At 34.3% G+C, this 14717-nt stretch overlaps 1 protein-coding gene across 1 annotated transcript; it reads left to right on the forward strand.

Moving 5' to 3' along the window:
* Positions 1 to 9656: 9656 nt before the first annotated feature.
* LOC106753645 (phytochrome-associated serine/threonine-protein phosphatase) lies at positions 9657 to 14717 on the forward strand. The gene is made up of 10 exons (XM_014635484.2): positions 9657 to 9910; positions 10240 to 10386; positions 10497 to 10564; positions 10800 to 10857; positions 11529 to 11639; positions 11770 to 11820; positions 13355 to 13498; positions 13585 to 13680; positions 14179 to 14250; positions 14454 to 14717. The coding sequence occupies exons 1-10, from the start codon at positions 9830 to 9832 to the stop codon at positions 14535 to 14537; spliced, it is 912 nt and encodes a 303-aa protein (XP_014490970.1). The 5' UTR covers positions 9657 to 9829; the 3' UTR covers positions 14538 to 14717.

Raw genomic sequence — 14717 nt, forward strand, 5'->3', positions numbered from 1 at the left:
CCAATGAAACAGACCATGCAGAAGACGAGGCTTGCTGGTATTTAGATACAGCATGCTCTAATCACATGACGGGAAAAAGGGACTGGCTGTTGGATCTTGATCCGAAAGTCAAAAGTAGAGTGCGATTCGCTGATAATAGTGTTATCATGGCTGAAGGGGCTGGAAAGATCTTGATCAAACAGAAGGATGGAAGATCTGCGTATATGAACAACGTGCTATATGTCCCAAACATGAAGAGTAATTTGTTGAGTTTGGGACAACTTATGGAGAAAGGGTATACAATAAATATGCATAAGAAGCACATGGAGGTGTTTGACGAAAGGCAACGACTCATACTCAAAGCCCCAATTGCAAAGAACAGAACGTTTAAAGTAAGGTTAGATGTTGTTGCCGTGCAATGTTTAACTGCAGTAGATTTGAAGGAGGAAGCTTGGCTATGGCATTATCGTTTCGGCCATCTAAACTTTCGAAGTTTGAGCTTGCTGAAATCCAAGAATCTTGTGAAAGGGGTTCCAACAATTCAAAAACCTGACAGGGTATGTGAAGGATGTGTTGTTGGAAAGCAAACCAGAACCGAATTCAAGAAAACCACATTCAAGAGAGCCAAACAACCTCTTGTTGTTGTCTACTCAGATGTGTGTGGACCTTTCAATGTGGAATCAATAGGAGGTAACAAATATTTCCTGCTTTTTGTAGATGAGTTGACTAGGAAAGTTTGGATTTATCTGATTAAAGAAAAGAAAGATGTACTCATGTTTTGTGAAATTTGCTGCCATGGTGGAGAGGCAATCTGGTTTGCAGATCAAGACTCTCAGGACAAACGGTGGTGGAGAGTGTAACTCTCATGAGATGGACAATTTTTGCATTAAGAATGGCATCGTACATGAGGTGATAGCACCGTATACACCGCAACATAATGGCATGGCTGAAAGGAGGAATAAGACATTGCTTGATATGACCAGATGTTTACTTAAAGCAAAAGGACTACCACACTACTTATGGGGTGAAGCCGTGTCTACAACAACATATTTACTAAATAGATTTCCAACAAGATCATTGTCTGATTGCACTCCTGAGGAAGCTTGGTCAGGGGACAAACCAACTGTGAATCATCTACAAGTTTTTGGATCTGTGTGCTATAAACACGTTCCAGAGGAGAAGAGAAAAAAGCTCGATGATAGAAGTGAAATCTTTATTCTTGTGGGGTATCATTCAATAGGAGGATACATGTTGTTCAGTCTAGAGAAGAAGCAAGTGATCATCACCAGAGATGTAATTGTTGATGAAGAGGTCGTGTTTGATTGGCAGAGAGCAAATGATAAATCTGAAGCTGTATATGGTTGGCTGGAAGATGGTAGTATTTCTGCAAAACAGATTGATGGTGATGATGAAGAGAGTAATAGAAGATCTCAAAGAGAAGGAAGTAATAGAAGGTCTCAAAGAGTGAGGTTTCCCTCCACAAGATTGAATGACCATGAGGTGTTTGCAGATTGTGATATAACAGATTCGGGAGACTTGGTGCATCAAGCGTTTCTAGTTGATGCAGAGCCTATCAACTGGAGACAAGCTATTGATAGGAAAGAATGGAAGGAAGCTATGGTAAAGGAGCTGAAGGATATTGAGAAAAACAGAACCTGGGAGATGGGTGTTCAAGACTAAATATAAACCGAATGGTGATATTGCAAAATTCAAGGCTAGACTAGTAGTGAAGGGTTTCTTGCAGAAACCAGGAGTTGATTTCACATATGTCTTTGCACCAGTTGCATGGCTTGAGACTGTGAGATTAGCAGTTGTTGTTGCAAACTTCAGAAAATGGAGAATTTGGCAAATGGATGTTAAATCTGCGTTTTTAAATGGACCATTGGAAGAAGAGGTCTATGTAAAACAACCTCCGGGGTTTGAAAAGGAAGGTCAAGAGCAAAAAGTGTATATGCTAAACAAAGCCTTATACGGTCTTAGACAGGCACCTCGAGCCTGGAATAGTCACATTGACGCTCTACTCAACAGACTAGGCTTCCAGAGATGCAGTGTTGAATTTGGCGTTTATGTGAAAGTTATTGGACAGCAAGGTATGATACTACTTTGCCTATATGTTGATGATCTGCTCATAACTGGTGCTCCAGAGGATGAAGTTGGAAAGTTTAAGGAGAGAATGAAAGAGGAATATGAGATGACTGATCTCGGCAGTCTTTGTTATTTTTTGGGGTTGGAATTTATGCAGAAGGAAGATGGAATGTTTCTCCACCAGAGAAAATATATATCCGAAGTTCTTAAGAGATTTAATATGACAGGATGCAATGGTGCTGCAGTCCCAATGATGGCAAATCTGAAACTTTCCAATCAAACTGATGAAAAGAAGGTGGATGCTACTCTCTATAAGCAGATAGTAGGTTCTCTAAGATACATTTGCAACAGTAGGCCAGATATTAACTATGGAGTTGGGATAACAAGTAGATTTATGAATGATCCTAGGCAGCCACACCTAGCTGCTGCCAAGCACATCTTACGCTATCTAAAGGAGACAATTGATTTTGGACTTTTCTTTCCAAAGAAGTCTGACAGTACAAGAGAAGCATTGGAGGTATGGTGTGACTCTGACTGGAGTGGGGACAAGGACGATAGAAGAAGCACATTCGGCTATTTGATTAAATACATGGGATTGACAATCTCATGGTGCTCCAAAAAACAGAATGTAGTTGTTTTATCCTCCTGTGAGGCTGAATATATTTCAGCAGCAGAAACGACTTGTCAAATTGTTTGGCTTGAAACAATACTGGATGAGCTAAGACTCGATTACAGGAAACCAGTTCAGTTGCTAGTTGACAACAGATATGCCATAAGCTTGTCTAAAAACCCTGTTTTTCATGGAAGAAGTAAACACATCGAGACAAAGTATCACTTTTTGAGGGATCAAGTTAATAAAGATAGACTTGAGCTGATTCATTGCTGCACATAAGATCAAGTGGCGGACGTTTTCACTAAACCACTGAGTCAAAACAGACTTGAGAAGCTGCGAGACTTGCTTGGTGTTAAACTAATGGAAAACTCAAATTAAGGAGGGTGTATTGTAGTTAATGAGTTTTTCCTTTCAACTGTAATAACTGTTTCTCTTTAGACAGTTAGCTCACTATTTTCCAGTTTATATACCTTGTACTTACATTCATCTTTGACTAATGAGAATTACAGTTTACTTTCAATTTCCCTCACTCTCTGCATAATACGCTCTGTCTGCATAATTCACGTTTGCTGCATAATTGGCTTTTGCGCTAAGATGTACTTCAAATAAATTTTAAAAAATAGAAATAATGATATGGAGGACAATCTGAGAAGAGAAGAACGTTTCACAGTTTTCTCATCTCCTGTAATGTCGACGGTTATCTCAACCGTTATTCGACTAGCGTTTTTGCATTTCTTCTCTCACGCATTTTTTATCAAGAAGTAAAGGCGATTTCTTTTCTGAATGTATGGACTTTTTTGTCCTAGATGGCTTATGGGCTTAATCTGACCAACAAAGCAAGCTTGAAGTAAAAAAAAAGTGTTGCTCCCTTCGCCTCCACCAATACTTCCTTCCTGTACCTCCTCACAATTTTTTTAATTACAAAAATATTCTTTAAACTTTAATTTTTTTACTTTAACCTTGTTCATTTATCTTTTTTTGAAATTCTAAATCGTATCTCATTTTCACTTTAACGCTCTCCCACCCTCCTCCCCCCAACTCTCACTCTTTTCTCTCTTTTGCTTTCTTGATATCCGTTTCTTCCCGTCCCAAGTGTCACTTTGCTCTTTTTCTAATTTTAGTCAACAGTAAACAATTTTAATTTTTTTCTATAGTTTAATATAAAAGCAATATTTTAAATGAAGTAAGTTGTCTTAAACTCCCTTTTACAGGATGTATCTACATCAATAACTAAATAGTAACTAAATATTTTTCCAGAGCTAATTTAACCAGTGCTTGTGATTTTCACCATTAAAAATTAAAGCAACAATAATGAGGAAGAAGCAAAGAGAAAAAATAAGTACAATCTTTCTCTTCAACCTCCTTTTAACGCTTATTGTAAGCATAGATGTATAATACTTCTCCTTCATTCTCACTGCTTCATCCAATCATCATCATCATTTTTAGGTCTATTATCGCAAATGTAGGTTGCTTATGGTGGGGAAATCACAAGATCAAAACCCCTTCACCCCAAAGGCTTACATCTCACGTTATTGGGATATACACGTTCGCAACACCTTCCCAAAGCCATCCTTCCTTCTTTCCAAAGCCTTTCCACTCTCTGTTTCATTGTACAAAAGCGCAGAAAATCAATCAGAACACCCCCTGTTAAGAAACGGATGTAGACATCTGTTTATCTTTTAACAGATTATGATATTTGTCAACAGATTTTCACATTCGTGAAAGGGCTCTGGTAGATTGACACGCCCAACTGACAAATACATTCAAATTACACGCTATTTTTCAAATTTTTGTTCCGAAATTAACCTTTTACTTTTAATTTTTATTTAAAAAGGTGGGGCCATGCGTGTTATATGAGTGTAAAAAAAAAATTCATGTCAAACTAATTTTTGTTCGTAAAATGATGAAAATTTACTACAATGATTAAATGATACAGAAGGGTAAATTAGGTATGGGAAGGTGCAGGGAGTAACACTATAAAATAAAAGGAGTTAAAGCAAAATAAAACACACTTTTGTTCTCTTTCGGATTCAAAATCGCACCCTTCAGCCATGTACACAACCAATACACATCTTATTAGGCCAAGCTTATTTCGTTGATATATTAACCATTTATTATTCCTTTAAGTCATTCTTTATCGTCTATTTCATATTTTTCCCATTTTAATCCAAAACTTAATTATTTTACTTTATTTTCACCACATTCCAAGACCTTTAGCTCACCATATTAATCTCTAACTTATTAAATAACAAGGAACTTTTATTAATTTAATATAAGGCAATCAAGCTTTTCATTCAACTCAAACATTCAATGACATATATGTAAGACTAAAAAAATAGGAGTCTTAGAGATAAAGTAATTTTAAGACTTTGATATTTTGTTTGGAAATTAATGTTTGGTGATTGAGTCTTTTTTAGAATTATTATTATTATGTTAATTATTTAATGTTATTGTTGATTAAGTGGAACACATGATTGGTATGTTGTTAATATGATGATTTGTATGTGTGTGGACCAAATTCTAGAAAGCAAAATAGTTAAGGTAAACTTATGTTTAATTTGTATTTTTTGATCCAAGGGCAAAAATGTCTTTTATCTTTATTAATTGGTGTAGAATTAATATAAGGGGTGTAGGAAGTAAGTGAATAAAATAAATCTGAAATTTAAAAGATTTAGTGATTTTAGAAAGATTTAGTGGTTGTTGATATTTTAAAAAGTAGTTAAGAGAGAATAAGAGGAAATCTTAGTGATTTTATAGATTAAGTGAGAAATATGATTTTAATTAAAAAGATAGAGATAAAATAGAGGAAGATAATAAGGAAAAGAGTAAAAGAGGTTTGCACATTGTTAACCTAATTCCTGAAAATGAAAATTAGAGAGTTAAAGGAGAGAAAAGACATTTTCTAGGAGAAAAGAGGAAGAGCTGCAGAAAACCTTGGTGCAAGGGAGGACTTGTGGTAGTTTGAAGTTAGACAAAGCCCTAGGATTGACCAAGGTATGGGGAAGCTTACCTTTGTTTGCTTGTTGTTGTATGTTATGTGTGTTATTGATTATCTTGATTGATATTCCTTATTTTATACATGTTTATATGATTATCTAAGATTATTATTGGGTAAGAGTTTGTGTATGCATGGGCATAGGTTTTATGTAATATTTGTGTTGGGTTTTCCCTATGAATGTATTATGTATGTTTTTGTTGTATTATCTCAACAAAGGGTTTGATGCTAAGGGAGAACAAATTTATGATGCTTGAGGGTTTCCATGCAAATATATGTTGTAAGTTTTGGGTTATTGGGATCTCTTCCTATGTGGAAAATAGGCAAAATAATGTAGACCATTATGTCTCACTTTGTTTTAGTGGAGGTGAGTTAGATTAGCAGGGCACATTAGAGTCATTTGAAGAGAGGAAAAAGTCAAGTGAAAGAGAAAGGAAGAAAGAAGTCATTCCCGCATAACATAAAACCTACATTGGTGTTTTCGTTGTTGTGAAGTCGTTCACCGTTGAATCGGGCCAATTTTTGAATAGTGGGTTCCTAGCATATGATTCTTCATTCTTACTGTTCGGATCTCCAATCAGAGGTCTAATTTGGAAGAAAACAGCCTCACATCAACAACTCTATTTTGGAGAATTTCATAAAATCCACATTCATGTTTTCGTCGTTGTGAAGTTGTTCACCATAGGATTAGGTTGAATTTTGGACAGTAGCTTCCAGACATATGGTTCTTCATTTTGACCGTTTGGGTTGTCATCTAGAGGTCTAATTTGGGAGAAAACAACCTCGCATCAGCAACTCTATTTTGGAGAAGTTGTAGAACGTGATGAGAATCGGAGAATGAGTTTGGGATTTCTGTTTAGGGTCAGGATTGACTTGTGGTTGAGATTGAAGCATGAGTGGAAGTTGGAATGCACAAGAGTGTGTGTGGATAATGAGCATGAGGATGAGGGATTAATCTACTTGTTGTACCTAGTGAATCCTAGTTCTATCTACGGATAATAGCTCTCTTTGGCATTGGTTGTTGAAAAGGGAGAGATATTCCCTTTGGCATTGGTCGTTGAAAAGGGGATGACTCTCTTTGACATTGGTTGTTGAAAAGAGAGCTACATTCTCTTTGACAAATAGTTGTAGAAAAGAGAATGATGTTCGAGTGTTGAATCTTCTTTAGTGAGGGGGATAAATGTTCTACCTTGTGTGATACGAGAACAAGTCCAAAGCCAGAAGAAGGATGACTCGAGTGTATCTGTGTGAGGAAGCTATAGATGGGGCTGTAGGAGCTATTACAGTCAATGAGGTAAGGTTCAAAAGTGTGACTAAGTCTTTTCATGATGGAGTTCATGGTTTGGTGATGTTCATGGTGTGATTTATGATTGAGATAATCATGATGGTGGTGTCTATTATGATGATCATGGTATTTGACATGCTCAAAGTTATGTTATGTTGATAGTGGTGTTACCATAATGGTTATAGTAATAGTTAGCATAAGTGCTAATGAGTGAAATACCAAAGGTCTATGTGTGAGTTGTTAGTGATGACATTAAGGATCAAGGATCAAGGTTTGAGGATCGGGGATCGAAGATCGAGTAATTAATAAGGATTGAATCGTTTATGTTAGAGGATTAAGAATCATATTATTATTACTTCTATGTATAGGGTGTTTGATTATGGTTGATATAATAAGAAGGTATGTAGCTTGTTGTTTGTTTGATTATGGGTGATATATATAATCAGAAGGTATGTATCTTGTTGTGTGTTTGATTATGGTTGATACAATCAATATGTATGTATCTTATTGTTATGATTGTTTTATTGGTAGCTTACCCCATACATGTTTGTGTTTGTGCATGTGAATGCGATGATCATATAGTGATGTTATACGGGAGCATATGATACTATAGATGAAGGTAAAACATGATAGATTTGTGAGATGACGGAGGACAAAATTTAAAGCTATTGCAATTGAGTTTTTAAGACAATGTAATTGAGTTATTTTATTTCCTTCGTTATTTTGTTTTATTTAAATAATGCAATTGGACAAGTATTTTGGAACTATTATGCGATGCAAGTATAAATGTTGAGGTTTTTGAAAATACGTTTTTGCGATATAAGAAAGTTTTGAAAATCACCGATTTTTGTAATAACCTGTGGCATCACGGTATTTAAGGCGTTACAATATACAACTAGGGTCTTACAATAAATCTTCTTATATATCAAATGTATGAAAAGGCTAGAAAAATGACTAGCATGATAAAGTTGCTCTGGTATATATTTCTTTTCTTTCTTTGTTGCCTATTTCGCGTTAGCATAAGTATTTGTTAAACATAAAAAAGGAGAGATTGTTAAAACAAAATTGTTTAGGAATCCTTTATTTTGAAGTTTAACAAAAGTGTATAAGAAAATAGTTTATAAAAATGATCATCTAGGATAATAAGCCAAATGCTATATATGTTAAACAATATGTTGAACACATTGCCTATCATAAATGCTAAAGAGAAAAGTCTATCATAAACACAATAGATTACTTTAATCACAACGACTAAAGAGAAAAGTCTAGCATAAACATAATAGATTACACTAATCACAACGACTTGATAAACATAATAGATTAAATACTATAGTACAAGGACTAAGCTAAAAGTTATTATGAACTTCTAACGTTTTAAATCCAAATGTACAAATAATACTTCTTTTCCTGTTGTGTCGTTTCTCTTTATCTGTGTAGATACATAAAGGACAAATGCTTTATTCAAGTATTTTATGCTGGTTTAGAAAAACGTTAAGAGATGCAAAGACATTCTAGGAATGTTTCTTTAATGCCTTCTGTCTATCCAATCCGTACAAGCAACACAATTGCTTCTGCAAAAGAAAAGTAACATCTAACCTAGTACAAAAGGCTACAAAACCTACATCAAAGTCAATACTTATGAGTAACAAATCTTTCTTGAAGTTACCTATATAAAGAATACTACACGAAGAGAAGAATATGAATTGCACATACTCTTATGTTGTCAATATTCATTTTCTCTTGCATTGTCTAACTCTTTGAAAAATAAAACTCTTTGTAACAAGTTTTNAGATAAACTTTGTATTGATTTAAAATCCTCTCTAAAAGAGCTTCTCAATCTGTAATTGTTTTTAAAACACTTGTTGTTTAACTTAGAGGAAGTTAAACGTCATAGTCAGTTAGACTATCTTATACTAAGAGTGGTTATATTTGTTGTAAACTAGGAGTAATAAAACTTTTTATATCTATTCAAAGATAATAAAATCCTTAAGAGTGTTTAAGAGAGAACACGAGAATAACTTAATTGGAGTTAACCAATATAAAATATATTCTTCTTATTATCATTTTACTAACTTTCTAAATGTTCTCTAAAATTCTCAAGTGTTAACACTCTTTGCAAATCATCTAATTCTTGCAAGAGTCTTTAATACTAATTTAAGAACAAAATTTCAAACTTTATCCAAATCCATTTTTTAAGTTTGCTTGTGATTTCAAATACATCATATTTGATTGTCATGTTCTTTTGTGTATTTTCATGTAAAATAGTTTATGCAAAAAATACGATAATCTATCCCTTTTTTATATTTAAAAAATGTTTTTTACTATAAAATTATTATATTACATTTTTTATTAAATTATTTAACAATAATAATTAAGATATTAAGTATAAATATCGTGCCACTTCATTTATTAAAAAGATGATATAAATATGCTTCAAAGCATTTATACAAATTTAAACAAACTTTAATCACGATCAGTGGAGTCGTAATTTTTGAAAATGGAGAAATTTCTCTTGCTCCAAGTCACGGATTTTACCCTAAATGCATGATAATTTAGTTTCCTAACTTTTGCATGGAACTTTTTTATCCAGGCTTTTGTTTTTCCCAGTAATTTATAATTTTATTCCAATATTACCTTACTTTTAGTTAGCTTAGTATTTTTTAATATTTATAACGATTGATTGATTCAAATAATAATAAGAACAAGAACAGGTGAGGTTTGTTATTGGTCAGAGGATTTCATTTGGTGTAGGAAAGAGGAAGAAAATTAGAAGATCCTAAAAAGTTGTTTATTGTTGACCGGTGGGAAGGGAAGTGGGAGCAGTGTGATTGAGTTGTGTTTGGCAGCGGAAGGAGGAGCCAGAAAGTGTGAAATGGATTTGGACCAGTGGATCTCCAAGGTCAAGGATGGCCAGCACCTTCTTGAAGACGAGCTTCAACTTCTTTGCGAATATGTATGTACACACACAAACACTCTCTTTCACCTTTTAGGGTTTCTCTTTCAAATCTTCAAATCAATTGCATCAATCATATGTTCTTTTCCTCCATTCATAACCCAATTTTCATATCGGAGGACCCGATATGCATAATAGACGATCTTTAGGGCTGGCGCTGTCTGCCCCCCGGTTTGCGTTCTGCTCGTGTTTTATGTGCACTTCTATTACTGTGTTCTTTGTGTAACTACGGTGCTAGGTCTATCATTAACTTTTGCTATTCCTCGTTGCAGCTTTAGTTTTCAGTTTAAGTTTTAAATTGAACTGACGAGTGAGTGTTCACCTGTCAGGTTAAAGAGATCCTTATTGAGGAGTCAAATGTGCAGCCGGTGAATAGCCCAGTGACGGTTTGTGGTGATATTCACGGTCAGTTTCATGATCTGATGAAACTTTTCCAGACTGGGGGTCATGTGCCGGAGACAAATTACATTTTTATGGTATGTATGTATTTATGTATGTATGTACTAGTACGATTATCTTTTGGAACTGGATAACCATGTTTACAACATATCCTTTATGTGCTATATCTTCCCTGAATGTGTGGCAGGGGGACTTTGTTGATAGGGGCTACAATAGTCTTGAAGTATTCACCATCCTTTTACTTCTAAAAGCTAGGTATGCGGTTTCCATGTATGCTTGCATCTGCCTTAACTTGCTCACGACACATGGCTTGTGGTTATACTATCTTTACGTTTAAGGAGATTGTTTTCTGCTTCCTCTTGGAGTCATGGTAGTAATTTAGTGAACATGTTTGGACCTCTAACGTTATAAATTAGAATTAGAATTATTGTGATTTTATAAATTCCTTTTTTTTTATTCATGCATCTTTTATTTTTGTTTAACTTTATAGATACCCAGCTAATATTACCCTTCTACGGGGAAACCATGAAAGTAGACAACTAACACAGGTATGTTTTTATTCTATCACAAGTTTGTCTATTTGTACCTGGCATGATAACAGATATGTTTCTAAATCTTGACAATATGAAAATGAAAATTGTTTTCAGAAAATGAAAATACAAAATAAATAGAAAGTTAAAATAGAAAACATTTTCTAAAACCAAACAAGCCATGATGTCTAATGGTGTTTTGTTTATTCAGTATACTTTGGCTTGTGTCTGCAATTTTTATTTCTGAGGATGAACCTTAACATATTGGTAAAGTTGTGTCTTTGATGGGTTCAGATCATGGAAGACCTGCGTACATCTACCCTTCTCTGACCCCCTTAGGTGGGAGCCTATCATACTGGATTGTCTTATGTTATATATCTATCTACCTTATGTAATTAGATTCTGTATGGACGGGATAGGTAAATGATAAAAATGGGATATTTTGCTCTGTTCAAATGATTAGGATTCCATTGATTGTATAATTCATCAAGTGGTTTAGGGACTTAGGAGTTATATCCTAGTTTTTCCTTTTAACTTCTTCTGTAGTGAAAAATGTCAAATTTTATGAATTTCTGTTTATGGATCATAAAGATAAGGTGCGAATTGTGGAAGTGCTAAGGTTCAAAATTAGAAATGTTGAATTCTTTCATGCCATTTTATGTTAATATTGTAATTTTATGTTGTACTAGGTCTATGGATTTTATGATGAATGCCAGAGGAAGTACGGAAATGCTAATGCTTGGCGATATTGTACAGATGTCTTTGACTATCTTACACTTTCTGCAATCATAGATGGAACTGTAAATCACTTTTTACTCTCTCCGTCAGTCCTTCTATTTTCCAAATGCACATGTAGGCAGTGCTCCAGGTTTTATATTGCAAATTCTGTTTGAAAAAAAATAAGTCTTTAATTTGCTTTGGTTGACTCAGGTGCTTTGTGTTCATGGTGGTCTTTCTCCAGACATTCGAACAATTGATCAGGTTCTCTCTCTACCCTTTGCTCTCAGTTGCTGGTCGAGCTCAATATTGTCTTAGTTTAAGGTTCATTTAAATTTGTTACGTTGTTTATGCGAATATGTCTATCCTCGCCTTTTCTGTATTTGGATACATGATATTTAGGGATGATGTATGTGTTGTGATGTTCTTGTAAGTTACCGCTTGACTTGTTACATAGTGTGAAGTGTTAATTCAGATTTGGCTTAACTCAAATTTTTAATTTGTGAATTTGCAATTTTGGTGCCTATAAAAGTTTAATTGTACATTTGGCTCTTTAGTTTTATAAAATTAAGCAATTCTAGTCCACTGCTACCATGTTTTTCAATTTCTAACAGAAAATGTTTACATGTCCGTCAACGATAACAATATTAGTTACTTATGTAAAATAATAATGAAAACATTTGATTCTAAGATTTAGTATTGTTATCACAAAAGATATGTTACAGTTTTTGTTAGTAATTAGATGATATATCATGTTGGACTAAAATTGCTCAATTTTGAAAACTTGGAGAACCAACCATGCTATTAAATTTTTAGAGGAATCAATATTATGCATTGGTGAAACTATGGGGACTGAAAGTGGATTTAAACTTTTAAGTTAGCTTGCTGATTCTCCCTTATGTCTCATGCTTCCCGCTCCCACAGCTTATTCAGAAAATAAAATATCACTATTTGAACAATTTAGTATTTTTTTTGTCGAGTTGGATACATTTGTGTTCCATTTTCCCTACTTTTTACTAATCAATTAATAATGTGATCTATTTTTGTTTGAATTAGAAATACTGTGGTCTTTCTTATTTCATTTTGTTATTAGTTTAATATTTAACAGTACTGATAAATAATTCTTGATGATAATTGTCTAAATTATTGAAGTTGTTTTTTCAGCAATATAATCAACAGGCATTTCATAGGTTGTTGTGTTCATTTACTATTATTTTCAAGGTTGTCAAACTCAACTGTCTACACAAACTTGTGGTGCCTCGGTAGATTAGTAAACTTGAAAGGTTAACCAATAGAAGAAAACATTTAAAACCCCTATAACCCATTATAGTATACTAATATATTTTATGTTCAACATTAGCAAATCAACCACAGTAACCACTCAACACAGTTAGCCAATCAATCTTGAAAAACACAGTATCATAAAACTAACTAACCAATCAACAAAGGGTACATCACCTCCCAATTAACCAAACAGTGAAGACAAGAAACAAAATGCCCATGAGTGTAGAAGTCTACGGGTCTCTTCCCATTTCCACCCAACTCTACTCGCCACATTTCCATATCATGGATATCAACTCTGTTTTCCTTGGGTAGCAATGTTATTGGCCTAGTTGACAAGTTGACTTGTGACTTTGACAACCATGTATGTCTTTAACTGAATCTGTGTTGCTTCGTATTGGTGAATCTTTACACACACACACACATATATACACACACACACAGATAGACATAGATAGATAGATGGATGGATAGATATAGATATAGATGAATATAACAATGAGTATCCATTTGACAGATAAGGATCATTGAAAGGAATTGTGAAATTCCTCATGAGGGGCCATTTTGTGATCTGATGTGGAGTGATCCTGAAGATATTGAAACATGGGCAGTCAGTCCCCGTGGAGCTGGTTGGCTTTTTGGATCCCGCGTCACTTCTGAGGTAATGTAATTCAATAGTGAATCACTTATTGAATTGAAGTGTTGAACATTACCTGTAAATTTTACGAGGGCGTTATTTTCGTGCAGTTCAATCACATAAACAATCTTGATCTTGTTTGTCGAGCACACCAACTTGTTCAAGAAGGTCTTAAGTATATGTTCCAGGATAAAGGCCTTGTAACTGTACGTAACTGTTTCTTTTCAAAATTTAATATTATTCATTTTTTTAATTAATTATTGGGATGGGCAGTGCCAATACCTTGAGCAAGGATTTGTCTTTATGATAAGTATCCAACCACTGGTGTAACAACCCTCAAAAGCTAGATATTAAGGAAGCAACCAAGCACTTAAAAACTCTATCGAGCATCTCATACTACTCGATGTGGCTTTCACTCTACAACACTTCACTCAGTGACACTTAATGTCAACACTAACAACGTGACTCTGATACCAATTGATAAGTATCCAAACTCTTGCAGTACCTGTCTTCAAAAGCTAGCTATTAAGGGGAGATAACTGAACACATAAATGTTTCACTGAGCATCCCATACCACTTCATATGGAACTTACACGTCCCATAATATCCAAGTTCCTATCATTTTAACTTTCGAGTAAAAAAATAAACTACAGTTTTATTTGAGACTTACAAGACCATTTGAGTAATTCATTTTAATTTTGCAGGTATGGTCTGCACCTAATTACTGTTACCGTTGTGGAAATGTAGCTTCTATTCTTAGTTTCAATGAAAGTATGGTGAGTCAACTGAAACTCGTCTTATTAAATGTTTTCTGGATTAACTCAGTTGCTGCATCATTCTGCCTTATGATTATGCGGGGCTTTTATTTATAGCTTATGAGGGTTGAAACAGTTGTTAGGATGCTTGGATTTCGTGGCTGTCATCTTGCTTATAAGTCACAGCATTTTGTTCATAGACTTGCTTTTTTTTCTTGAAACAGGAGCGAGAAGTTAAATTTTTCACTGAAACAGAGGAGAACAACCAGATGAGAGGCCCCAGGACAGGCGTTCCATATTTCTTATAACTTGAAAATGTTTTTCTTGAATTTATTGTAAAATTATATAGTAAGTGCCTTGCTATTATGATTGAACGTTTATAGTATTGTATCGTGGAGCTTTTCTAAAAGATGGATCTTTATTTTTGGCATAAGATTTCACAATCTTGTGTGCGATGTGTTGCATCGGAAATACCACTATTCACCATC

The sequence above is a fragment of the Vigna radiata genome, unplaced genomic scaffold (genome assembly GCF_000741045.1).
Source record: "Vigna radiata var. radiata cultivar VC1973A unplaced genomic scaffold, Vradiata_ver6 scaffold_134, whole genome shotgun sequence".
NCBI lineage: Eukaryota > Viridiplantae > Streptophyta > Magnoliopsida > Fabales > Fabaceae > Vigna > Vigna radiata.